Genomic DNA, 27,951 nt, shown 5'->3' with positions numbered 1-27,951 from the left:
CTAAAAAATGTTGATATTGAGGAATGGGCACATTATTAAAAAAAAGTCAAGAACATTTTAGATTTAATAAAAATTAATATATAAGATGTTTCAAGTTGACAATTAAATATACCTCGCGTTTTTCAAAAGTGGCTCATCCCTATAACATTTTTATTTTGTCAGATAAAAAAAACGAAATTATTTTAGTATAAGACATAAATCAGAATTGATTGACGTTTTCAATTACTTTCCAACACTTCCTGTTTCACCGGAAATGACTAGAACTTTTATATCTGAATAGAAACATTTGATATTTTCTCTTAAAAAATGTATTTTAAATTTCAATCTAGAGTGTCAAGACAATAAATATAACGACAGTTTGACTCGAAATACCATGTATGTGGTACCAAATTATTCGTACAAAAATGCTTTTTCCGAATATGCTAATGAGCCAATTTTGTTCTATTTGAAAAAATTGAGGTATGATTAAAAATACGATAAAATACGATTTGGCGATATGAAAAAAGGCATTTTGATACATAGAAGGCGTGTATCAAGATTCATAAAGATATCTGTACTAACATCAGAGTTATTATAAAGAAATTATAAATTTTTCTGCATAAATAATGCTTAAGAAACATGTGTTACAATTCGTTAGGAGATTATTAAAGGGACATCCTATATATTTAATTTTATTTAAGAGAGAGAATGAATAATAGTTATAACATGTGTTTTGCTCACCTAATTCCTGTGTATGTTCGATAGTGTGTAGATCGGTTGTTTCTAATTCGGTGAGTGGAGTGATGCGTGGTTTTAAGGATTTTTTGGGTGTTTTGAATTCAAACAATTCGAATGTGTCGTCGGGTAAAATTTCAGTAATATCCGATAACGATACAGTAATAGTAGTCACTGGTTTCACATCCTCAGTTTCAACAGTTTTGATTTCGGTTGTTTCAATTTTATCACCTTTCTGTTTACGTATTTTCTTTTTCGTAATAATAGTCTTTGTTTCTGGTTTGGCTAATACTTCTTCAGGCAATTCGACCACCTGAGCAGTTTCTAAAATATCTGAGATATCCTTGATTTCTTCAGTCGTTAAAACTGTCTCAGGGATCTTATCTTCCTCGTACACCGTTAAGACAGTAGTTACGTCTTGTTTAGGACTGGTCAGTTTCTTTATAGTTCGTTTTTTGATGACTTGTTTTTTGGGCCCTTCTGAAGTCTCTATTTCTTCTACAGTTACTTCCTCGGGAAGTTCAACAAAAATTTCCTTACTCTTTTTCGGCTTCTTAGGTTTTTTATCGCTCTCAATATAGAACACTTTTACTTCTGTTATTGGTAGTTTATCATCTTCTTGCACTGTTAAAATTTCAGTAACTTCATCTTTGTCATCAATTCGTTTCTTAATAACCCTTTTACTAATCTTTTTCGTAACTGGTTTACCCTTAACTACTTCTTCTACAATCTCTTCAGTAACGGGGCTTTCTGTCAGAAGTACAGCTTCCAAAATATCTGTTATATCTTCTGGTATTACTTCTTCAATAGTTACGGTAGAAACGGGAGTTTCATCTTCTACCTCTGTAGTAAGTATTGTAACAATTTCTTCTTTGGGCTTTAGGAGTTTCTTGTATTTCTTTTTGTGAGAAATTATTTTCTTTGTAGCGTCTTTCTCTGTTTGGACTTCGCTAACTGTTACATGTTCGGGCATTTCAACGACTATAGGCTTGGGTTTTTTGGTCTTTTTGGTGGGCAAGGGTGTCAGATTATCTTCCTCTAAAACACGATCTTCAGCGTAAACAACAACAAGAGTTTCTGGCTGACTATCATCTTCTTCTAAAGTCACGATTTCGGTAACTTCGGTTTTTGGTCCTTTGGGTTTCTTATATTTGCGTTTGATTAGTTTCTTTGTTACTGTTTTATCATCCTTTGTCTCTTCAATGACATTTATTTGTTCAGGAAGTTCCTCTATTTCGGTTGCTTCATAAGGTATATCACTTTCCTCAGGAATATCAACTATTGATGTAGTAACGGTAGTTACAGGAGTGGCATTTTGCCAAGCGACTGTTTCTATAATTGTTGTCTCTTCAGTGGGTCCCTTTCTCTTCTTTATAATTCTCCGTTTCTTCACCTTCTTCACGATTTTACCATCAGGTAATTTTTCTTCGCTGTAAGATACGTCTTCGGGTAGTTCAAAAATAACGACGGGTTTTTCGTATTCCGGACCTTCAACGCGTACTTTATGAGTCAGGTCCTCCTTCTTAGGTTTCTTAAAAGGCTTTAATTTTATTTGTTCGGGTTCTTCAGGTAGTTTAGGTTTTTGTTTAGCCTTAAAAGATTTTTCTTCTTCCTCAGGTACCTCCGGTTTTTTAGGTATACCTTTGATCAGTTCTGATTCCTCAGTTTCATGTGTAGTTTTGGTTTTAGGTTTGCGTTTATATTTTTTCGTTTTTCCTATTTCTACAGTTTCTTCATCCTCTTCAGATAGTTTTTCCGGTTTTTCTAATTCATATTCGCCTTTTTCGATGTCGTAAGGCTCAAAATGTACAGGTTCGTGTTCTTTATCTTCTTTTTTGTCCTTAATAGCTTCCTTAGGTTTTTTGCCTTTTTTGGGCTTAACTTCTTTTTCTAATTCGGGTTCTTCATCTTTCGTGGGAACTTTCTTCAACTTAACCGATTCAGGTTCTTCAATTTCTTCCGGTACTTGACCTTTACCAATTTTAATTTTAGCTGGTTCGAGTTCTTCCGGTTTAGGCTTTTTGGGTTTCCTTTCATACTGTGATTTTTCTTCCGGTTTGTCCTTAGACAGCTTCTCAGGCATCTCAAAATCTTCAACTTTCTCTAGTTCTGGTTTTTCATGTTCGATGTCCTTAAATTTCTTTACTTTCTTGCGTTTCAGGACTTTTTCAGCTTCTGCAATATTTCTGGACAGTTCTCCATGGTCTCTGGTATATGGAGGCATAGTGGTTATGGTAGCATGCTGTTCAATCTCATTCTCGGCAGGGAACTTTATAAAACAAATTCGGCTTTTGAGACGGAACTTGGGGAACTTTGTTTCCTCCTCAGGTTTTTTCGGTACCTTCCGTTTTTTAAGTTTAACATCGGAAAGTTGAGGGAGTTCCTCTTTGCCCATAATTTTAGGCTTACTGGGCTTAACCTCTATTAATTCTAATTTTTGTTTGAGATCCTTAATTTTACTTGGTTTTTTACCAATATCGATTTCTTTTATTGTAACAGTATGTTCTGGTTTTTTACCGTCTTCTATAACAGTCGTAATATCCGTTTCCTCTACTTTGGAACCTCGCTTTCTAAGGAGCTTCCTCTTTTTAGTAATCTTCTTTTTCGGTACTTCACCAGATGTTGTTATTTCGAAAACGTCAATATGTTCCGGAAGTTCGATAACAGGAAGCATCTCGCTCATATCCTCCAAAGGAACTACATCTTCCTCATCGATGGTTGCAGTAATTATTGGTTCTGTATTTGGTTGCTCGATTATTTCGATTTTAAGAACTTCATCTTTGTCTCCAACGCGTTTTTTAATTTTCCTTTTCCTAATAGTTTTCTTAGTACCATCGGGCAGTACCGTTTCAAAAATTTGTTCAGGAAATTCGATAAGGACTCGTTGGCCTTCAGGCAAATCAACTAATTCAGGAAACTCTGGTAATGGATGAGATAATATTATTCTGATAATTTCCATTTTGAGAAGATCGAATACTTCGGGTGTAGTGGGCAATTCTTCTTGTTCAGCCAGTAAAGGCACGAACAAGTATTTCTCCTCTGCATCTTTTGGTTTCTTCAGTTTCTTAAGTTTCTTTCTTGGTTTCTTTTGCACATCTTCTGGTACTTCGTGTTCCTCTACAGTAACTATGATTTGCGGCGTTTTTCCTTCCTCTTCTACAGTTACTATATGTGTAGTCTCTTCTTTGGGACCTTTGCGTTTCTTTATTAATCGTTTGGTAGTAGTCTTCTTCTTTAACACTCCCTCATCAATAACAGTGGATTCCTCTATTTTCACTGGCAATTCTTCAACTACAAATTCAATATCTTCAGGAAGTTCACTAACAGTCGATTCTGTAATTACAGGCTGCTTATCCGCTTCTTCGACTACAGTTATTTCTGTCATTTCAGGAACTCCCTCAGATTTGCGTCTTAAAAGAGTTTTCTTTGTAACTTTTTTCTTAGGTTTACCTTTTTCGACTACAGTTGTTTCGTGAATATTCAACGGTATTTCTTCAACATCAGGTTGTTCTTCAGGTATCTGTTCGTAGGTAACTACAGTTGTTTGAGGTTCACGATCTTCTTCAACTATAGTTAAAATTTCTGTCGTTTCTTCCTTTGGACCTCTTCTTTTCTTTATAACTCTCTTTTTAGTTATCTTAGTTTTAGGTACGCCATCTTCTATTAGAGTTAATTCATGGACCTGTTCTGGAAGTTCTTGTATTTCTTCCTCTACAGTAGCAGTTTCAGAAGAAACAGTGACAGTTGATTCAGGCTTCTTGCCTTCTTCATCTACTGTTACAATTTCGGTAGTTTCCTCTTTGAGACCTTTTCTTTTCTTTATTTTTCGTTTTTTAGTTTTTACACTTTTAGGAACACCGTCTTCAATTACGATTATTTCCTGTATTTCTTCTGGCAACTCCAAAACGATTTCTGGTTCAACAACTTGTTCTTCGATTGTTACAGTTACTTGTGGTTCATGTCCAGATTCTTCAATTGTTATAATGTTTGTTACTTCTTCTTTATCACCTTTCTTCTTTTTTAGTACTTTTTTCTTAACGATTTTTTTCTTTTTAGGTATTCCCTCATGAATTTCGACATATTCTCGAACTTCTTCTGGCAGTTCTATAATGTTTGATTCAACGGGTTCAAGAACATCTAAAGGTTTGACGTCTTCAGTAATACTGATAACTGTTTCTGGTTGTTTGCCTTCTTGTTCAGTCACCACTATTTCTGTTGTTTCCTCCTTATTACCTTTTCGCTTCTTAATTATACGTTTTCTCTTTGTTTGTTTTCTAGGAACTCCATGTTCGATGACAACGTCCTCTTCTGTTAGTTCGGGTAATTCAAATATTACACTCTCAAGGGGTGTTGGTACAGTTTCTTCTTCAACTGTTACCAATACCTCAGGTACATTTCCTTCCTCTTCTTTTGTAATTATTTGTGTAACTTCAACTTTATCACCTTTTTTCTTCTTGATTACCCTTTTCTTCGTGACTTTTTTCTTCGGAACACCATCTTCCACAGTTACTGTCTCCAGAATTTCCTCTGGTAATTCCTCGATAACTAACTCTGGAATATCCTCTGCAGGTTGATATTCTGGTAACAATTTTGTCATTGCCTTTTTAATAAGTTCAATCTGAATCATTTCTTCAACGCCTTCAGTTTTTACTTTTTCATCGGCTAAAGCCGGTACAAATAAATAACCTTCGGGTGTTATCAAATTTTGTTCTTGCTCTTTCTTTTTCTTAATAACACGTTTCTTAATAACTTCCTTTCCAGGAATGCCTTCTTCAATAACTGTAGTTTCCTGTAGTTCAGGTAATTCTTCTACAATATATTCGGGCTCTTCAGGTACTTCTTCAATAACAGTAACTGTAGTTTCAGGTTGTTTACCTTCTTGGTCTATTGTTACAATTTCAGTGGTTTCTTGTTTGCCATCTTTTTTTATCTTGATAACGCGTTTCTTAATAACTTTCTTTCTGGGAACACCTTCTTCAATTACTGTAGTTTCCTGTACTTGTTCGGGTAATTCCTCTACAGTGTACACAGGTTCTTCTGATGCCTCTTCTCTAATAGTAACTGTAGTTTCAGGTTGTTTGCCTTCTTGGTCAACTGTTACAATTTCAGTTGTTTCTTGTTTGCCATCTTTCTTTTTCTTGATAACGCGTTTCTTAATAACTTTCTTTCTGGGAACACCTTCTTCAATTACTGTAGTTTCCTGTACTTCTTCGGGTAATTCCTCTACAGTGTACACAGGTTCTTCTGATGCCTCTTCTCTAATAGTAACTGTAGTTTCAGGTTGTTTGCCTTCTTGGTCTACTGTTACAATTTCAGTAGTTTCTTGTTTGCCATCTTTCTTTTTCTTAATTACACGTTTCTTAATAACTTTCTTTCTAGGAACGCCTTCTTCAATTACTGTAGTTTCCTGTACTTGTTCCGGTAATTCCTCTACAATGTATACAGGTTTTTCAGGAGCTTCCTCTTTGACAGTAACTGTAGTCTCGGGCTTTTTGCCTTCTTGGTCTATTGTTACAATTTCAGTAGTTTCTTGTTTACCATCTTTCTTTTTCTTGATTACACGTTTCTTAATAACTTTCTTACTAGGAACGCCTTCTTCAATTACGGTAGTTTCCTGTACTTGTTCCGGTAATTCCTCTACAATGTATTCAGGTTCTTCAGGAGCTTCCTCTTTGATAGTAACTGTAGTCTCTGGCTTTTTGCCTTCTTGGTCTATTGTTACAATTTCAGTAGTTTCTTGTTTACCATCTTTCTTTTTCTTGATTACACGTTTCTTAATAACTTTCTTTCTAGGAACTCCTTCTTCAATTATTGTAGTTTCCTGTACTTGTTCAGGTAATTCCTCTACAGTGTATTCAGGTTCTTCAGGAGCTTCTTCTTTGATAGTTACTGTAGTTTCAGGTTGTTTGCCTTCTTGGTCTACTGTTACAATTTCAGTTGTTTCTTGTTTGCCATCTTTCTTTTTCTTGATTATACGTTTCTTAATAACTTTCTTTCTAGGAACGCCTTCTTCAATTACGGTAGTTTCCTGTACTTGTTCTGGTAATTCCTCTACAATGTATTCAGGTTCTTCAGGAGCTTCCTCTTTGATAGTAACTGTAGTCTCTGGCTTTTTGCCTTCTTGGTCTATTGTTACAATTTCAGTAGTTTCTTGTTTACCATCTTTCTTTTTCTTGATTACACGTTTCTTAATAACTTTCTTTCTAGGAACTCCTTCTTCAATTACTATAGTTTCCTGTACTTGTTCCGGTAATTCCTCTACAGTGTATTCAGGTTCTTCAGGAGCTTCTTCTTTGATAGTTACTGTAGTTTCAGGTTGTTTGCCTTCTTGGTCTACTGTTACAATTTCAGTTGTTTCTTGTTTGCCATCTTTCTTTTTCTTGATTATACGTTTCTTAATAACTTTCTTTCTAGGAACACCTTCTTCAATTACTGTAGTTTCCTGTACTTGTTCCGGTAATTCTTCTACAGTGTATTCAGGTTCTTCAGGAGCTTCTTCTTTGATAGTTACTGTAGTTTCAGGTTGTTTGCCTTCTTGGTCTACTGTTACAATTTCAGTTGTTTCTTGTTTACCATCTTTCTTTTTCTTAATTACACGTTTCTTAATAACTTTCTTTCTAGGAACGCCCTCTTCAATTACTGTAGTTTCCTGTACTTGTTCCGGCAATTCCTCTACAATGTATTCAGGTTCTTCAGGAGCTTCCTCTTTGACAGTAACTGTAGTCTCTGGCTTTTTGCCTTCTTGGTCTATTGTTACAATTTCAGTAGTTTCTTGTTTACCATCTTTCTTTTTCTTGATTACACGTTTCTTAATAATTTTCTTTCTAGGAACTCCTTCTTCAATTACTATAGTTTCCTGTACTTGTTCCGGTAATTCCTCTACAATGTATTCAGGTTCTTCAGGAGCCTCCTCTTTGACAGTAACTGCAGTCTCTGGCTTTTTGCCTTCTTGGTCTATTGTTACAATTTCAGTAGTTTCTTGTTTACCATCTTTCTTTTTCTTTATTACACGTTTCTTAATAATTTTCTTTCTAGGAACTCCTTCTTCAATTTCTATAGTTTCCTGTACTTGTTCCGGTAATTCCTCTACAAAGTATTCAGGTTCTTCAGGAGCTTCCTCTTTGACAGTAACTGTAGTCTCTGGCTTTTTGCCTTCTTGGTCTATTGTTACAATTTCAGTAGTTTCTTGTTTACCATCTTTCTTTTTCTTGATTACACGTTTCTTAATAACTTTCTTTCTAGGAACTCCTTCTTCAATTATAGTAGTTTCCTGTACTTGTTCAGGTAATTCCTCTACAGTGTATTCAGGTTCTTCAGGAGCTTTTTCTTTGATAGTTATTGTAGTTTCAGGTTGTTTGCCTTCTTGGTCTACTGTTACAATTTCAGTTGTTTCTTGTTTGCCATCTTTCTTTTTCTTGATTACACGTTTCTTAATAACTTTCTTTCTAGGAACGCCTTCTTCAATTACGGTAGTTTCCTGTACTTGTTCCGGTAATTCCTCTACAATGTATTCAGCTTCTTCAGGAGCTTCCTCTTTGACAGTAACTGTAGTCTCTGGCTTTTTGCCTTCTTGATCTATTGTTACAATTTCAGTAGTTTCTTGTTTACCATCTTTCTTTTTCTTGATTACACGTTTCTTAATAACTTTCTTTCTAGGAACGCCTTCTTCAATTACGGTAGTTTCCTCTACTTGTTCCGGTAATTCCTCTACAATGTATTCAGGTTCTTCAGGAGCTTCCTCTTTAACAGTAACTGTAGTCTCTGGCTTTTTGCCTTCTTGGTCTATTGTTACAATTTCAGTAGTTTCTTGTTTACCATCTTTCTTTTTCTTGATTACACGTTTCTTAATAACTTTCTTTCTAGGAACTCCTTCTTCAATTATTGTAGTTTCCTGTACTTGTTCAGGTAATTCCTCTACAGTGTATTCAGGTTCTTCAGGAGCTTCTTCTTTGATAGTTATTGTAGTTTCAGGTTGTTTGCCTTCTTGGTCTACTGTTACAATTTCAGTTGTTTCTTGTTTACCATCTTTCTTTTTCTTGATTACACGTTTCTTAATAACTTTCTTTCTAGGAACGCCTTCTTCAATTACTGTAGTTTCCTGTACTTGTTCTGGTAATTCCTCTACAATGTATTCAGGTCCTTCGGGAGCTTCCTCTTTGACAGTAACTGTAGTCTCTGTCTTTTTGCCTTCTTGGTCTATTGTTACAATTTCAGTAGTTTCTTGTTTGCCATCTTTCTTTTTCTTAATTACACGTTTCTTAATAACTTTCTTTCTAGGAACGCCTTCTTCAATTACTGTAGTTTCCTGTACTTGTTCAGGTAATTCTTCTACAGTGTATTCAGGTTTTTCAGGAGCTTCTTCTTTGATAGTTACTGTAGTTTCAGGTTGTTTGCCTTCTTGGTCTACTGTTACAATTTCAGTTGTTTCTTGTTTACCATCTTTCTTTTTCTTAATTACACGTTTCTTAATAACTTTCTTTCTAGGAACGCCTTCTTCAATTATTGTAATTTCCTGTACTTGTTCCGGTAATTCCTCTACAATGTATTCAGGCTCTTCAGGAGCTTCCTCTTTGACAGTAACTGTAGTCTCTGGCATTTTACCTTCTTGGTCTATTGTTACAATTTCAGTTGTTTCTTGTTTACCATCTTTCTTTTTCTTAATTACACGTTTCTTAATAACTTTCTTTCTAGGAACGCCTTCTTCAATTACTGTAGTTTCCTGTACTTGTTCCGGTAATTCCTCTACAATGTATTCAGGCTCTTCAGGAGCTTCCTCTTTGACAGTAACTGTAGTCTCTGGCATTTTACCTTCTTGGTCTATTGTTACAATTTCAGTTGTTTCTTGTTTACCATCTTTCTTTTTCTTAATTACACGTTTCTTAATAACTTTCTTTCTAGGAACGCCCTCTTCAATTACTGTAGTTTCCTGTACTTGTTCCGGTAATTCCTCTAAAATGTATTCAGGTTCTTCAGGAGCTTCCTCTTTAACAGTAACTATAGTCTCTGGCTTTTTACCTTCTTGGTCTATTGTTACAATTTCAGTTGTTTCTTGTTTACCATCTTTCTTTTTCTTAATTACACGTTTCTTAATAACTTTCTTTCTAGGAACGCCTTCTTCAATTACTGTAGTTTCCTGTACTTGTTCAGGTAATTCTTCTACAGTGTATTCAGGTTCTTCAGGGGCTTCCTCTTTGACAGTAACTGTAGTCTCTGGCTTTTTACCCTCTTGGTCTATTGTTACAATTTCAGTAGTTTCTTGTTTGCCATCTTTCTTTTTCTTAATTACACGTTTCTTAATAACTTTCTTTCTAGGAACGCCCTCTTCAATTATTGTAGTTTCCTGTACTTGTTCCGGTAATTCTTCTACAGTGTATTCAGGTTCTTCAGGAGCTTCTTCTTTGATAGTTACTGTAGTTTCAGGTTGTTTGCCTTCTTGGTCTACTGTTACAATTTCAGTTGTTTCTTGTTTACCATCTTTCTTTTTCTTAATTACACGTTTCTTAATAACTTTCTTTCTAGGAACGCCCTCTTCAATTATTGTAGTTTCCTGTACTTGTTCCGGTAATTCCTCTACAATGTATTCAGGTTCTTCAGGAGCTTCCTCTTTGACAGTAACTGTAGTCTCTGGCCTTTTACCTTCTTGGTCTATTGTTACAATTTCAGTTGTTTCTTGTTTACCATCTTTCTTTTTCTTAATTACACGTTTCTTAATAACTTTCTTTCTAGGAACGCCCTCTTCAATTACTGTAGTTTCCTGTACTTGTTCCGGCAATTCCTCTACAATGTATTCAGGTTCTTCAGGAGCTTCTTCTTTGATAGTTACTGTAGTTTCAGGTTGTTTGCCTTCTTGGTCTACTGTTACAATTTCAGTTGTTTCTTGTTTACCATCTTTCTTTTTCTTAATTACACGTTTCTTAATAACTTTCTTTCTAGGAACGCCCTCTTCAATTATTGTAGTTTCCTGTACTTGTTCCGGTAATTCCTCTACAATGTATTCAGGTTCTTCAGGAGCCTCCTCTTTGACAGTAACTGTAGTCTCTGGCTTTTTACCCTCTTGGTCTATTGTTACAATTTCAGTAGTTTCTTGTTTGCCATCTTTCTTTTTCTTAATTACACGTTTCTTAATAACTTTCTTTCTAGGAACGCCCTCTTCAATTATTGTAGTTTCCTGTACTTGTTCCGGTAATTCTTCTACAGTGTATTCAGGTTCTTCAGGAGCTTCTTCTTTGATAGTTACTGTAGTTTCAGGTTGTTTGCCTTCTTGGTCTACTGTTACAATTTCAGTTGTTTCTTGTTTACCATCTTTCTTTTTCTTAATTACACGTTTCTTAATAACTTTCTTTCTAGGAACGCCCTCTTCAATTATTGTAGTTTCCTGTACTTGTTCCGGTAATTCCTCTACAATGTATTCAGGTTCTTCAGGAGCTTCCTCTTTGACAGTAACTGTAGTCTCTGGCCTTTTACCTTCTTGGTCTATTGTTACAATTTCAGTTGTTTCTTGTTTACCATCTTTCTTTTTCTTAATTACACGTTTCTTAATAACTTTCTTTCTAGGAACGCCCTCTTCAATTACTGTAGTTTCCTGTACTTGTTCCGGCAATTCCTCTACAATGTATTCAGGTTCTTCAGGAGCTTCTTCTTTGATAGTTACTGTAGTTTCAGGTTGTTTGCCTTCTTGGTCTACTGTTACAATTTCAGTTGTTTCTTGTTTACCATCTTTCTTTTTCTTAATTACACGTTTCTTAATAACTTTTTTTCTAGGAACACCTTCTTCAATTACTGTAGTTTCCTGTACTTGTTCCGGTAATTCTTCTACAGTGTATTCAGGTTCTTCAGGAGCTTCTTCTTTGATAGTTACTGTAGTTTCAGGTTGTTTGCCTTCTTGGTCTACTGTTACAATTTCAGTTGTTTCTTGTTTACCATCTTTCTTTTTCTTAATTACACGTTTCTTAATAACTTTCTTTCTAGGAACGCCCTCTTCAATTATTGTAGTTTCCTGTACTTGTTCCGGTAATTCCTCTACAATGTATTCAGGTTCTTCAGGAGCTTCCTCTTTGACAGTAACTGTAGTCTCTGGCTTTTTACCTTCTTGGTCTATTGTTACAATTTCAGTTGTTTCTTGTTTACCATCTTTCTTTTTCTTAATTACACGTTTCTTAATAACTTTCTTTCTAGGAACGCCCTCTTCAATTACTGTAGTTTCCTGTACTTGTTCCGGCAATTCCTCTACAATGTATTCAGGTTCTTTAGGAGCTTCCTCTTTGACAGTAACTATAGTCTCTGGGTTTTTGCCTTCTTGGTATATTGTTACAATTTCAGTAGTTTCTTGTTTACCATCTTTCTTTTTCTTGATAACGCGTTTCTTAATAGCTTTCTTTCTAGAAACGCCTTCTTCTATTACAGTAGTTTCCTGTATTTGTTCTGGTAATTCTTCCACGATGTATTCTGGTTCTTCAGGCCCTTCTTCTTTCACCGTTACAGTCGTTTCGGTATCTTTGCCTTCCTGGTTTACCGTTACTATTTCAGTAGTTTCCTGTTTGTCGCCTTTTTTCTTCTTAATAATACGTTTCTTAACCAGTCTCTTTTTAGGAACACCTTCTTCAATAACCGTAGTCTCTTGCACTTCCTCTGGTAATTCTTCCAATGTATATAAAACTGGAGTTTTAACTTCATCTATTTCATCTATTAAATATTCTGGTTGTTCTCTATCTGTTAATGTTTCGGTGTCTGTAATTTCTTCAATGACCAGTCCTGTTTTTTCAGTAACTTCCGGTATACTCTCGGAAATAACTTCTTCTATGACCATATCACCCTCGCCCTTCCTTCTGTGTTTTTTCTTAACTATTGTGCGTTTAGTAACAGTTTGTGCGGTTTCTGTTGTATCGGGTATCGATTTAAACCTTGTAATATATTCGTGTGTTTCTTCTGCATCTGACAGTTTCCTGACAGTTGGTGTGTGTTCGTCTGCCGTTTCTGTGGTTGATGGGATTTGAGTGAAGATAGCGTGTGTTTTTTGTGGTGTGGTGTCATCCAATGGTCCTGTAATTTAAGCAAATTATAGCGACCATTCACAACATTTCGTGGTGCAATGGAATGATGAACGCGATCGTGAATATATATTTTTTGTAAGGTGTATTCGTGTATGTGTACACTGTTTTTATATAAATGTTTGTGTCTAATTTTGAGCTACTTAAATTTTCTTGATTTTTTTGGAAAAAAAAATCTGGGAATAGTTTTCTATTCAAGTCTAAGTAGCTCAATATACGCAGGGAAAACTTACCTGTATGTTCATGCAGCTGCACTTCGCTAATCTGCAAGCTGGGTTTCCGAGAGTCTTCTAATGCCATTTTAGTCTTCTTTTTATTGGGGGTTTCAAGGTCGAGGGGTTCAACATTACCTGAGGTTCTTTGTTCGGTTACAATGATACTTTGTTTTGTGTGAGAATATTCGCTTTGAGCTTTCGAAGTTTTTGTTTTGTCAGGCTGAATTATATCGACCGTGTCTAATGGTTGGATTTCTTCATTGCATACAACTGGCTTGTGTTCAATTTCGGTTTTAACCGATTTTTCTGTAGCAACGCCGCTGATAGCTTTTTCACTTACTTCTGCCTGAGTTAGGACTTCAGTCACTAATATGCCTTCCTTCGTAGTTATCTTAAGAATTGCTGATTTTGTGTCTGTTTCGGAAATATCTAAAACTTTAGTTAAACCTTGTATATTAACGGTAGTTTCGGTTATACTCTCAAAAGTATCTTTTTGGACAGTTGCTTTCTGCGTGTCAAGTGGTTTTTGATCTGATATGTCCTGAACAGTATCACAAGTCTTTACAACTCCTTCTTGTAAAGGTGTATGTTCTGACAACAACTGCGTTGCTGTATTCTGTAGTGGCTTTTCAGTTTCAAGAACACCCTCCTTCTCGGTTATTTCTGTCTCTGTAATACTTGCTGTTTTCCCCAACTTCGATAGACTTATCTCAGCTTTCGAAGTTGTGAGAGCCACATCTTTAATATTTTTCCCTAAACTTTCATATATATTAGTATCGGTACCTTCTAACATTTTATGCTCATCTAGAGACAATAACGCTGTATCTTCTGTAACATCTTCTGTCTTCAGATCCGCTTCTTTTTCATCAACAACAAGTTCCGAACTTAGGGCAGTTATATTTGCATCTTCAAGGCTTGGTTTAGCACTGAAAGTTGCAGGAACTTTATCTGTTATTTGTTCTAGAGTATCGTAGGCCTTAACGTCTTGTTCTTCTAAAACTTTATAAGGGATTACTGAAGGGACTGCTGAGTCTGAAGTAGGTTTTTCCGTTGAAAGATCAGATTCTAATTGGTTGGTCAGGATTTCTGTAATACTTGGAACTTTTGGAGCTTCTTCTAGATTGATATCCGCCTGTGTAGATATTGGAACTTTATCTTTAGTTAAAGTGCCTAAACTTTCATACACTTTAACATCCTGCTCTTGGATTACCTGCTGTTCTAATATTGAAGTTTCAGCCGAATCTTCTTTGGGTATTTCGGACTTTAGTTCATTTTCAGTTAAAGTAGTTAAAACTTCTGTAATGCTTGCAGCTTTCTGAGCCTCTTCCAATGTTACATCCGCTGCACCAGTAACAGATACAGCACTATCAGATATTTTCCCAAGAGATTCATACACTTTCACGTCTTGTTCTTCAATAAACTTATGTTCGGTGAAGCTCTGCGTAACAGTGTCTTCTTTAGGTTGCTGGTATAGTAGTTCTGCCTCTTTCTGATTGATTAATGTTTCTGAAGTGCTGGCAATCTTATCAGCTTCTTCGATATCTATATCCGCCTTAGCATCCTGAGGAATTTTAACTTTCAAAACGTCACCCAAACTTTCTAAAGGCTTAACTTGCTGTTTTTCTACTGCTAACTGAGGGCTAATCTCCACAGTGGCAGTACCTTCTTTAGGAGTATCAGTTTCCAGACTTGCTTCAAGTTGATGGATAAATAATTCAGTAATATTGGCAGCTCTGTTGCCTCCTTCTAACGAAATATCTGGAGTAAAACTTTCAGGGATTTGATCTTTTAAACGTTCACCCAAACTGTCGTATACTTTGGCTTCGGTTTCTTCAACAGTAATTTGCTCTATTACGGTAGATTTAGCAGTTTCACTTGATGGAGTTTGTTCCGTGAGCTCTGATTCAATCTGACTAGTTAAAATTTCTGTTATGCTCGCGGCCTTTCCGAATTCTTCTAGGTTGACATCAGCTCGTGTAGATTTAGGGACTTTTGATTCGGGAACATCTTCAACTGATTCGTAAACTTTAACCTCTTCTTCTAAAATATTTTTAAATGCGGTAATATCAGTACTGGCTGTGTCTTCTTGAGGAGCGCTTAATTTTAACGTATCTTCTAATTGGCTAGTAAGCGTTTCGGTTACAGTCGCCACCTTGCCTACGTCTTCTAAATTAATATCCGCCTGAGATTCTGGAACTGTATGCTTACCTGAAAAGTCACCTAATGATTCGTACGGTTTTGTAGTTTCTCCCTCGGCTACGTTGAATTGTGTTATAGTCGGAATGGCAGTACTGGACACTGGTTTGTCTAAAGGTAATTCATCTTCATTCTGGCTGGTTAATATCTCGGTTATGCTAACTGCTTCAATGGCTTTTTCTAAATCTACTGCAGCTAATCCTTTCTCTGGTAATATCTTTCCAACATAATCAGCTTCTTTTTCTACTAGTACGTTTTCAGAAACATTTACACTTGTAAAAGGTATGTTTTCTTCGTAAGCCTGACTTGATTCAGCTTTGGAGACATCCAAATCCGTAAGATATTCTTCAGTTTTTACTTCTGATATTTGAGTAGCATCTCGAGGAATTATTACATCATCAGCTTGACTTTCCTTAGGTTTAAACTTATCAAATTCCGTTTCCTGCTCTGTTGTTATAGTTTCGCTAACTTTTATAGCAGTTTGCTCATCGATAATAGCATCAGCTGTTCTCGTGTCGACCTTATCTGGGCTAAATTCAGTTTCTTTTTCTCCAGTTTCCTGAGAACTGACTGTTAAACCGATCACTGTATCGCGCAATGGAACTGCACTTGATTCTATTGGCACTTCAACATCTAGATTACTGAATGTCTCGTTGGCTTGGGTTTCGGACTGTTGTATAGAATGTGTTGGTAAAATTGACAAGACAGATTGTTCTCCTTCAATTTTTCCGGGAATGTATGGTTTTTCTTTTTCCTGAACTGATGTTTCTATCGTTTGAACTGATAAAATTTCGTCAAAATTAACGAAAGCCGTTTTTTCTTCAGGTTTTGATTGTTCTAAACCTTTTTCGGATTCTTGTACAATTTTTTCGGTTTGTGTTATACTTTCTAGAGTATCCTGAATTATGTTAACTAGTGACGGGACTTTTGTATCTTCTTTAAAATCAGCTAGGGAATGATGGGCTAGAACTTCAGATTGCTCTAAAGCTTTGATCGCATCAAATTCGTAAGATGCTGTCTCGGTTTTTTGTTTCTTTTCAACAAAGTCTTCTGGAGAGTCTTGCGTAATAATTTCCGATACATTTAGACCAACTACGCTGTCAATTTTTGTATCGGCGGTTCTAGTATCAGGTGCTACATCGATAAAATCTTTTGATGTCTCCAGTACAGTAGGTTGGCTTTCGTGTATGCTCTCTAATATTGTGTGATCAGGAAAAGCAGTTTCCTGCCTAAATGTTTCTATTGTGTAAGTATCAGTATTATCCGAAGTTATAACTTCAAATGACTGTGCCGTTATGTTTGCGTTTAGTGATATTTCGGCTACGTTAGTGTCTGGTTTTTGTTCTAGATCTAAATTAGATTCACGTTCAGCTGTTACAACCTCACTACTTTCTATGGTACGCTCTTCTTCAAATTCCAGGGATGCTATCTTTTTGTTTAACGGAATACTTTCGTCAAACGTACTTTCACTTTCATGTACTTGAGGGATTTGCTGGGTAAGTTGTTGCAGTTCAGTTTGTTCGATATTAGCAATCATCGGTGTTGGTTTTTCTAAAGAACTATTTACTAAGGTGTCAATAGTGACTGTTTCTATTACCTCGGGAATAGTAATAGTATCGATAGCTACGTTAGCTGCTTGCTCGTCTGGAATTTGAAGTTTATTCATAGTACCCTCTTTGTCTTCCGGAATTAACTCGGACACAGAAACAATCTTTTTAAATGCCTCTACTGAAACTTCTCCTTTAGTGGTTTCAGGTATAAATTTCCCTTCAAACAAATCTTCCTTTTCTTCGGAATAATTTTCGGTAACTAATATACTGTTTAGAACCTCCTCTGCTGGTGTAGCTTTATATAGTTCAGGCTTGGTGATCGAAAGAAAGTCAGGATTTTCTGATATATCGACAGGATTCAATTCAGCTACTTTACCAATAATACTTATTTTTGTATCAGCACGTCTTTCTTCTGGTAATTTAAATTCGTCTAAACCTTTTTCTTTTTGCGCTAGTACTACCTCTTCAGCCGATAATCCTTCTGTTTCTTGATAAACTAACGATGCAATAGTAGAAGTTGGTTTTTTCATTTCTTCCATTTCAGATTCTTTATCAATAACAGTTTGCTGGAGTTGTGTAACTACATCAAAAGGTATATTTGAAATATTAGCTGTACCTGCAGTCCTATCTTCTTTAGTAAAGTCCTGAGTATTTTCGTTTGAAACTACCTCTGATTGCGAGGCAATGGTCTTTGTGTCTGTGAGTGATACACTAGCTAGAGTCTCTGTTGGTTTTTCGGTTTCCAAATCAATTTCTAGATCTTGAGCAATAACTGAACTAATCATAAGACTTTTGTCAAAATCTAATGAGACATTTACTTGATGTTCTTCAGGCTTCTGTAATTCAGGACGTTCCATCTCTGTTTCTCCTACTAGAGTTTCCTCATTGATAGCTATATTTAATCCCACAATATCAGTCTCGGCAGAATAAGATACTGTTTTTTCCGTAGGTAATTCTTCAAAATTTTCGTTAACTGTGACTGTCGTCTGGGAAGAAATAGGATGCGCATGTATATCAACTTCCGCCTGTTTTCCTTCTGGTTTTTCTTGAGAATTATATATTGATTCGGCTTCGTTTGTTATTACCTCAGTAATAGAAATACCTTCTTCTGGTTTAAAACCAATATCAGCTACTTTGCTATCTGTGTCTGGTTGATTAAAGTATTGTTCTCCTTCTTGTACCAGTGTCTCTGTTTGAACTAAACTCTGTAAGGTAGTTTGTTCTACATTTGCTTGCATAGTGTCGGGTTTAATTTCAACAACGTCTTTAATTGTGTCTTGCGAAGTAATTTCTGAAGTTTCAGCCACCGGTTGCACCTCCAATGACATTACAGCAGTTTTCTTTTCGACTTCACTATCAGCTTGAGGTCCTTCCTTTTCCGAAACTTGTGTTTCTATTACTTGAGCAGCTGTAGCTTCTTCAACGTCAACATCGGCATTCTGTTGCAAGGGTTTAAGATCTTTTTCTAAAACATCTTCACTTTCGCCAACAATCGCTTCAAGAGTCACCAGACTTTGGAATTCTGATTGAGCTGATATTGCATTATATTCTATAGGTACATCTTGTTCAAGGTTAATAAACGAATCTTGAACTATAACTACTTTGGTTTCGATGTTTTCTTGTGGCAGCATAACATTTTCGGCTTTGTTATAGCTCATTTCCTCTTTAAGAAAATCTGCTTCTTTTAAACCTGCCGTTACTGAAGTTACTGAAATACTTTCAGCTTCCTGAAATTCAGGAAGCGCGTTTCTTTCTTCTATTGGTTGTTTTTCAAATTTAGACTCTTGTTCGGTTAATACAGACTCGGTAGTGATTAAGCTATCAAGAGGTACTAAATCAAGCTTGCCCTTTTCCGTTCTAAACTCTTGTTCTTCGAATTTAGCCACTGAATCTTCCGGTTGAATTTGTTCACTTATAGGTAATATATGTGAAGAAATAGCTGACTTGCTTTGGACTAATTCAGGTAGCTCTTTTTTAGGTAATTCGTCTTCTTTATCATCCGTCGTTGTTTCAGTGATAATTATACCTTCAAAGTTAGTAAACGTTGCTTCAGCTTGTTTTGAGTCAGGTTTAATAACATCGGGACTATGAGCTTCCTTTTCGCCAACTGTGAATTCAGTTTGAATAAGAGAATGAGAGATTGTTGGTTGAGATGTAGCCAACTGTTTTTCGGGCGATTCTCTTTTAAAGTCTCCAGGCTGTGTATTTACAGATGTCTCTTCTGTAACAGCAACTTGTTGCTCCGTGACATTAATATTTGCACTGGAAGTACTTAATTCAGGAATATCCAATTTTCCTTCTTTATCATCAGTTACTGTCTCAGTAATATTTAATGATACTTCGGGTAAGATATCAACATCGGCATTCTTTGAATACGGATGTATATCCACTGGTAAATCTTTTTCAACATCAGTTACGTTAGTTTCAGTTACAATCAACTCTGTAAAGGGTTTAGCATATTTCTTAGCTTTTCCTGTTACTAGTTCATCTTTGACTATATCATCGGCATGAACCACAGTTTCTATTACAGATTTAACAATAACTTCTTGAGTGGTAATACGTGATTCAGCAAAACCTTCTGTGGGTTTAACATCTTCAACATACTGGCTTTCTTTTTCGTTTATAACAATTTGGGTAACATTAGGACCGCTTAATCCTTCTATGAAATGTACAGCAACTGTTTTTTCTTCTGGTTTTTGTTCGATATGTTCGGACTCTTTTTCTGCTGTTTCATGTTCAGTTAATATTAAAGGTACCAAGGCTTCTTGTTCAGTATTAGCCTGTACCTGTAATGTAGTTTCAAGAGTTAAAGATTCAGTAGAGAAATTAGGTTGGACCATTGACTGACTAGCTACATGAGATACGTCTATGTCAAGCAAAGCTTGCTGACCATGAGGCAGTTCAAATGGTACATGCGGTCCTTCTTTATCATCTGTCAGTACTTCAGATACGTTAATTGCTTCTTGGGGTAAAATATCAGTGACAACAACCTTTTCTGTAGGTTTCTCAATGTCAGCTTCTGTCCAGCCCTCTCCTAAGATAGTTTCAGATACTACAGTCTCAACTAACGTACTCTGTTCGATATCTGCTGTACCTTCTTCCGGTGTTATATGTTTTAAATCTTCAGCTTTGTGCTGAGCTGTTACTTGCTCTGTGGTTCCTGTTGGTAGCATATGAGACGTAGTAGCCTTTCCTTTGTGCGAGTCAGGTTGCTCAAAGTCTTTAAGAACATTTTCACTTTCCATCAAAGATGACTGACTTATGATAAGTTGCTCGTGTGTTCTAGTTAAACTGGTGTCAATATTAACTTGGTCCGGTTGGATCTCTTCATATGAAACTTCACTTTCACCAGCAAAAGTTTCAGTAATATTTTTTGCTTGGGTAGTTTCAATATCTCTGTTTGCAATATCGGTAACATATTTAAGATTTTCTGTATACTTTTCAGTAGTATCACCGGTTTTGACTTCTTCGATGACAATGGATTCGTGAGGAAAAACGTTAGATATCGCTATAACTTTGGTTTGTTTATCCGATGGTACAAAATCGCTTTCGGATTCCTGAACTGTTACAAATGATTGACCACTAACCTCGATAGGTGTAAATTCACTTGAAGCCAGTTTACTGCCAACTTCTTCTTTTTCATAGACTTTTTCAGATTCCGATACTAAAACTGTCTCTGTTTGAATAGATTCTTTAGGTAGTAAATCGACGTTAGCAGTAAATTTATCTGGTTCTTCATATTTTAGTTCTCTTTGAGGTGCTTGACTATCAGTGACACTTACAATGATACTTTCAGAAACAAGCAAGTCCTCACTTGCATTCACAGATTCCGGTATATCTGATTCAGTAAAATGTTCTTCTTTATCTTGTGTTTGAATTTCTGAAACTTGTACGCCCTCATCGGTAGCTACCTTAAAGTCGGCTTTTTGTGACGGAGGTAGCTTATCTGAAACATATTCACCTTCGGTTTCTGGTGCAACTATTTGATCCTGTATAATGGACTTTTGAGTTATAACGTTTTTGGTAGCTATTTCGGTAGCTACAAATGCTTGAGGGAAGTATTTGCCAGGTTTATCTCCAGCGTGTACTTCTTCAATAATTAACCCTTCTTGAGTATCTACATTTATTCGAGGTTTCACACCAACAGGTTTCGTGATATCCATTTTATCTTCAGACATACCCTGTTGCACTTCTTCAATTAACAAACTTTCTTTCAAAGTAAAACTCTTTGACGCCTCTGCTGTTTTGGGAGCTTTAAATTCGTCTAGAGGTGATTCTTTATCAGCGGTTTCAGGCTGATAAACGCTAGCAGACTCTTGTGGTAATAAAGAGACAAAGGCATTACTTTCAACTGTGTCTTCTTCTTTTAAAATAGACGGAACATCAGCAAGATTAATTTCTTGAATAGTAATACTTTCAGTTGATATAAAATCTGGTGTTGCTGTGAATGATGCAGGTTTAAAGGTTTCGTCGTATATACCAGTCTGGTTTTGTACATTTTGTTCGCTAATCATAAAAGCCTCGAAAGAATCTACAGTTTTTGTAGCCTGCGATGTTACTGTTGCGAATTCTTTGTGGCGTTCTTCTTTCTCCTCAACTCTAGTTTCCTCACCAGATACAGCACTTAGAGTTAAAACCTGTACGTCAGCTTTACCTTCAGCAACTTCCTCATTGATATAGGCTACTTGATGAACGGGACTTGCTTCGAAAACTTGTTCGGGAACTCCTAGTTCTAAAGGTTTTTTGGTCTTGTATTCCAGAGGCTTCAGTTCTTGCTCTTTCTGAGAAACCTGCACTTCAGAAATATTTTTAGAGCTTTGTGGAATGAAATCTATTATCGCTTTCCCTTCTGAGGGTGCTTGTATCTCGAGGGTTAATGGTGTATCGTTGGGCTGAATTTGTTCAACAGATAAACTTTCGTTTTCTTGTAATGATTTGGATGCGTTGTACGTTGTTGGTTTAAAACTGTCATCAAACTTTCCTGGAATAGCTTCTGTAGTTACCTCTGCCACTTCCAGTGCTTTGAGTTCGTCAATGGTTTTCTGGGCTGATACAACTGCTGGAATGTGTTCTTCTTGGGGTCCTTCTTTTTCTTCTGTCAGAGGCTGTTCTTGTGAACTAACGGTTAAGGGAATAATATCAATTTGTGCTTTACCTTGATCGATATCTTTATCAATGCAAGTTATTTTATCGGAATGAACCACTTGAGACACTATGTTTGATGTATTGAGGGGTAATTCAGATATTGCAGGGACATGACTAAGTTCTAAAGGTTTGTAGTCTTCTTCTTCGAAAGAATACTCTTCCGATTTCGGTCTACGCGCTTTAATTTTCTTTTTAATCGTTCTAACCTCGTCAATTTCTTCTTCGAGCTCAATCTCGACGTCGCGTTTTTTGTGAACCTCAGGTAACTCGATAATCTCGGTGATTTCCACGGAGTGTTTCTTAGGTTGTGTCGGTTTGTCACCTCTCGTAGTGCGCTCGACTAATTCTTCCACTTCGAGAGATTCTGTGAAAGTGTATGATTGAGGACTGTGTGTATATTTTTATACACTCACAGGCACGAAAAACGGGCACCTTAAAATGTTCATATATATTAAAGTTTTATAAATTGTGTCCTAGTGAATCGATTTTGATGATGTTTTAAATAATTTGTAATTGTTATTTCATTTTTTAGTATCTCTTTCTAAATTAAAAATAAAAGTTTCCATCTGTCTATTATACGAGGGAAAACAAAATGTTCGTATTTTGGTAAAAGTTTGAAACACCCTGTGGAATATGTTCACAAAGCAATGAATTTAAAAATCATTTTATCATTTAGTTGTATCTTTTCTTGATAATTTGTTTTTTGGTTCATCTCAACAGCTTTTTTTGGAGATATTCACTTTTGAAGAAGATACTCACATTTTTTCCAGAAGTTGTCTCTGCTATAGTTGCTTTAATTGAAGATGGTAGAGATCAAAATGATGTTGCTAACAGATTTAGGTACGATTGAATTGTAGCAAGGGGGGAGGGGTAATACTCGGTATTAGTAATAATTTTCTTACATGTTTTTATTTTTTCCATCATTTAATCGCTAACTCTGTAACATTTTATTAACAGAATAAAAATTACAAAAATGTCAGTGTCTTCTTCAAAAGCGAATATCTCCATCAAAAATAAAGCTATTAAGATGAATCAAAAAACAAACCATCAAGAAAAGATGTACCTAAATGATAAAATGATTTCTAAATTCCTGGCTTTGTTAACGTTCCACAGGGTGTTTCAAACTTCCACCAAAATATCAACATTTTGTTTTCCCTCCTATAAATTGACAGATGGGATCTATCATTTTTAATTTAAAAAGATATACTAAAAAGTCAAATAAGTCAAGTTGCTCAAAAAATCATCAAAATCGGACCACAAAACAACATTAAAATTTAAAATACATAAAATTTTTAAAGTGCCCTTTTTTCGTACCGGTGAGATTTAATATTACATTAAATAAGTATCTATTCTGCTTTCTAGGCTTAGTGCTAAAAAGCATAGGGGGTGTATAAAAACATAGTGTCAAGCATTAGTTTCCATCTTTGGTCGGCTGAGTAGTAGTAGTAGTAGTAGAGGGAGATTTTGAGTTTCGGTTTATTGTGTGAGTATAGTGAGAGATAGATGGATATGAGATATCAGTTTGGTGGAAGGATGAACAAAAAATATAAAAAATAAAAGAAAAATAAAGCACTGAACTCACCTCGAAGCGCTAAACGTATGAGAAGCCATGCTGGAGCTTGGTAAGTTACACTGACTGCGGTGCATTAACTTGCAAAATAACTCGGCCTTAGTCGCACTACTTTAAACACTATTAATGTTTTTAACTGATTATCACTATAAACTATTGCGGTAAGCTCAATATACGTAAAAATATATAGTGAAAGGACGAATAACAATGTCTACCGCGTAAAATTAACACTTTAGTGGTGGATCCAACTTACTAACGATCAACCACAAAGCAATTACGCAATTACATAAAAATATCGCTAATATTTACGCAAAAATAAGCTACAAACATCGAGTCTTACCTTCTTTTTCTCCCTTTCTTTTAATCTTTCTCTTAATAATTTTCGTGGTATCTAAAGGGAAATAAACAAATTAGAAAACTTGTAACAGTAAAAAAAAGAATTTATTATGTTACACTAAAGCCAGGCAGCATCACAAAACAATATATAAAACTATATTATAATAAATATAACACTTTAATGTCCTTGTCATATTTTAGTTTATAGAAAAAACACAAAACAAAAACAAACATAAAAAGCTTCATGTCCATTACAGTACACACTAAAAAAAAGGAAAAAACACAACTTAGAAAGCATTCGAATAGCCATCAAATAGAAAACGACTTACCTTCGTGCACTTCTTGTGTTTCGGTGACAGTTACTCTTTCCATAACTGATTTGGTGGGAATCTGGAAAAAAGATTATTTATTCAGAAAAAATGGATTTATGATAAGGGATTACTGAGAACATGGTTTCAGTAAGTATTTTTCAAAAAAGTGAAATGTAATTCTGACTAATTCTATTTTTTACTATTCTTCTATTATTATTCTAACTATTCTGCATTAATTGCCTTTTAACAAAAAGTAACCGTAAAAACAAAATACCACTTACTTCTGTTACTTCAGTGGCTTCCCATGCCCTGGACATAAAATCTTCAGGTGTAAAGTTACTGAGAATCTCTTCAATGGTCACGTAGTTAGCTTCAACCATCTTCATAAATGCCCTAAATCCAACGGTAGCAGCAAGCTTAGTTTCATCAATTGATTCTTCTGTCAGAACTTCTGTTATCAAAGCTCCATGACCTTTACGTTCTACAACATTAACCATAGCTGACTGAGATTCCGGAGTTTTGAGTGAAGGATATTTGTCTTCATCATATAAAACAGTTACTTCTTTGACTGTTATTCCGTTTTTGAGTAGGTAGACGATTTCGGCTATTTCGCGTAGTGGACTTTGACCCGGTCCAAACTCTTTTGAATGGATAAGTTCGAGCATTGAAGTAACTTCTTTGGCCATTTTGAGTTCGCTTTTTCTTATAATCTTCTCGCATCTTTCAATAATTTGTTCAAGCTTGACTTCAGTTATGTCCACTGTTTCTTGGACGCCTTCTTGAGTAGTGGGTTTGGCTTTGGCGGTCTTGGGTAGTATTTTTTCGATGTCTTTTATAATTTCTTCGGCTAGAATTTGGTCAATAGTAAGAGGTTCTGTAGGAGAAAGCTTTTCTGTGACTTTTTCAACTGGTGTATCAGTTTCTTTCTCGTCAATTTTCTTGCAAGAAGCTATAGCTTCAGTTTTTAGTGGTTCTACAATATCCAGGATCGGTGTGGCTTTAACTTCTTCAACTTCAGGTACTGTAATATCTTCAGTTGCTTCTATGGGTTGTACTTCAGTAATATCCAAAGGTTTGGTTTCTTCTTCTGTTACCGGAGCAGCACGTTGCTTCTTTCTCACATCGCGTTTCTTTTCTATTGTTACTTTCTCTTTCTTCACTTTTTCTTCTTCCTCTTTGGCTCGCTTGACGCGAATTTCTTGTTTCTTCTCTTCGGGTATTTCTTGAATGAAGAGGTTGGCTTTGGTTGTTGCTTCGCCGACATCGCTCACGGCTTTGCACACGTAAAGACCGACGTGTTCCTTGTTGACATCGGTGATTGTGCATGTTGTTCTGTTGTCTTCTATGCGGATCTTCACGTTCTTGGTGTTACGTACAATTTTGTTGTCGTGGTACCAGATAATATCTAAAAGAAATATATTATTTAAAATTATAATACCATACCATCGAAAAAACCAGCATCAAAGACGGCTGGGGAATAACAATCAATGATAATTTTAGCGAGGTCAAGTTGATTTATAAATGGTCTAGTTTAATATTCGAGAAAAAAAAGTTTTATGTTAATTAAAAAAAAATTATGTAAATGTCGTCTAGAGATTGACATCGCTAAAATTATCATCGATTGTCATTCCCCAGTCGTCTTCGATACAGTTTTTTTCGATCATACGGTATTTAGTAGTGAATAAAATATTTTTACCTGGTGTTGGGGTTCCTGAGAACAGACATTCAAAAACAATGGTTTCAGCTTCTGTTGTCCGAATGTCCGTGATTTCTTTGACAAAAATAGGTACAGCTCTTACAGCTAAAAAGTAAACAATTAAAAATAATAAACATTATACTAATTTAACAATATGAAGATAGGCTGAGATTTTCTTAACAGTGGGATATATTAAAGAAATCGACATTTTACGATATTCTTATATGCGATTTAACTATGCAAATGCAATGCAACCAAGCAAAATAATAAAGTTTAAAAATTGTACGGTGCACTAATTCATAAACATGAGTTTGCAAGTTACGAGAGTATAATTCATAGCAGTCATGCCTCATATCTGAGGTTAAGTTTTCGTTCAGGATTGCAATCATATAGAGACAAGAGAACGAACTTCATTTGAATATGTTGCTCCAAATACTACTTGCTGCAGACTGTGCGATATAGATTATGAAACAGCAGAGCACATAATATGCGAGGCTCTGGATCGCAAGCCACATTCTTTCTACTCTCGGTGCAGACATAAAAAGGGGTCAAACTCAATAGGCCTTAGAGGCCGCAATATGTCTACCATGTCCAACAGCCCCTTCATATTAAGGGAAACAAATAAGCAGGTATACCATGCGACAGAATGAAAACAATATCACAGCAGGCACTAAAATGTCATCGAACTTTTGTTTTGCTATATTTCCATCACTGTGATTCTCATCAATTACAGAGAAAAAAATCACTGTAATGATGATATTTTTGAATAATATTTTAAAAGGTTGGAAAATCAACAAACTACTCATGATCTATAGAAGTTCATTCTCTACATCTCTATACCAATTTATCAATTAAAACTACAAGTAAAAACAAGCACATTACCTGGGTAACACAATGCTGGTTTATTGCCTGGCCATGCATTGGGTGGGAGTTTACTGTTCTAAACGAATTTCAAAAAAACAATCAGTCATTTAGTAAAGCAAAAACACACTCTAGCAAAAAGTTAGTTTACCTTGCTCTTCGCAAGTGAATGTATTCAGCGACGTTTCATCGATATCGTCGTGGTCAGGGCTGAAGGCCGAAGCAAGACCACGCCCTCGGTCGCTCATACATTCACTTTCAAGCAGCAAAAACTCTTGAAGTTCCTCCTGCGAGTCAGCAGTGTGCAGTTGGAAAAACGCACTTGGATCAATCTCTCGAGGTTCCAAAGGGTACATAGTGTTGTCGTAGTAGTTCTTGGTTAGTTCTCTTGAAAATGATTCGTTTTTAACTCTAGGAATTGTATGGGATCGTTCCTGGTACTCTAACTCCGAGTCTTCATAAGATTTTGGTAGAGCATTACAGGAACTTGAGTACTTTGAGAAGTCATAACCTTGTTTTCTTCGTTCAGAACCACTGCTTCCTCTGAAACTGCTGGATCTAGTTGAAGGTTCACTTTTTTCCTCGATTGGTGACAGAATAAAGAACTGATCCGTTTCAGGATCCTCGTAGCTCGAAACGTTTTGATCTTTTGGCTGTTCCAACTCTTCATAATCGTTATCTATTGTATCGAAGCTCGTGTAATGAGACTCCGGAACTCTTTCAGCTATTAAGAGCTCCATAACTGACCCAACTGAATGCCTGTGTGCGTTGAGATAATCAGCCATGGTCAAATTAATAAAATCGTCTCTCTGGGACGTTCTGTTATCTCCTGGCTCGCTGTGGACCGAAATCGAAGAGTTCTTTCTTGACGATGATGGTTTGTTGAGGAAGAATGGCTCGTCATCCACGCAAAGGTTGCTTAAAGCGGATTTCAAACTATCAGCTGATACGTTACCTTGAGACTTTCGGCGTTTTTTTGGTTGCGCTACTTCTAAGCTGTCAGTAGAAACATCGACAGAGCAGGCATGCGATGACACACTGGGTGTATATTTACCTTTGAGCGCTGTGGATAGTTCTTCCATGTGAGTAACGCACTCGGGTTTGCGGTAGTGTTTTGTGCCAATTATTCCTAAAAAGTTGATTGGATTTAGAACAAGGTCCTTTATTATACAAAATACAGTGTTATCTAAATTAAATATCAACTAGTAACAACTTAAAGTTATTTAAAATTAAAAAATAAAAAATTGGGTAAAGTCAACCGAGGTTCTCTAATGCTATAAATTGTGTAGTAATCAAACTGATTTAACTAC

The 27,951-nt window shown here is 35.9% G+C and overlaps 1 protein-coding gene across 4 annotated transcripts in view; it reads right to left on the bottom strand.

Moving 5' to 3' along the window:
- Positions 1–27,951, bottom strand: part of LOC115879935 (titin) — a 125,088-nt gene that overhangs the window by 25,769 nt on the left and 71,368 nt on the right. For 2 of the 4 annotated variants that reach the window (XM_030896996.1, XM_030896997.1), the window contains exons 27-33: positions 27,696–27,770; positions 25,781–25,885; positions 24,366–25,489; positions 24,103–24,163; positions 23,778–23,828; positions 12,995–22,231; positions 721–12,753 (exon numbers count right to left, since the gene is read on the bottom strand). In XM_030896996.1, coding sequence (XP_030752856.1) covers positions 721–12,753; positions 12,995–22,231; positions 23,778–23,828; positions 24,103–24,163; positions 24,366–25,489; positions 25,781–25,885; positions 27,696–27,770 — 22,686 coding nt within the window. The remainder of the gene's footprint in view (positions 1–720; positions 12,754–12,994; positions 22,232–23,777; positions 23,829–24,102; positions 24,164–24,365; positions 25,490–25,780; positions 25,886–27,695; positions 27,771–27,951) is intronic. The other 2 variants (XM_030896999.1, XM_030896998.1) reach the window with 2 other exon arrangements.

The sequence above is a fragment of the Sitophilus oryzae genome, unplaced genomic scaffold, assembly GCF_002938485.1.
Source record: "Sitophilus oryzae breed Bouriz unplaced genomic scaffold, Soryzae_2.0 scaffold_1590_pilon_pilon, whole genome shotgun sequence".
NCBI classification, from domain to species: Eukaryota; Metazoa; Arthropoda; class Insecta; order Coleoptera; family Curculionidae; genus Sitophilus; species Sitophilus oryzae.
This window is presented reverse-complemented; position numbering and strand designations above follow the sequence as displayed.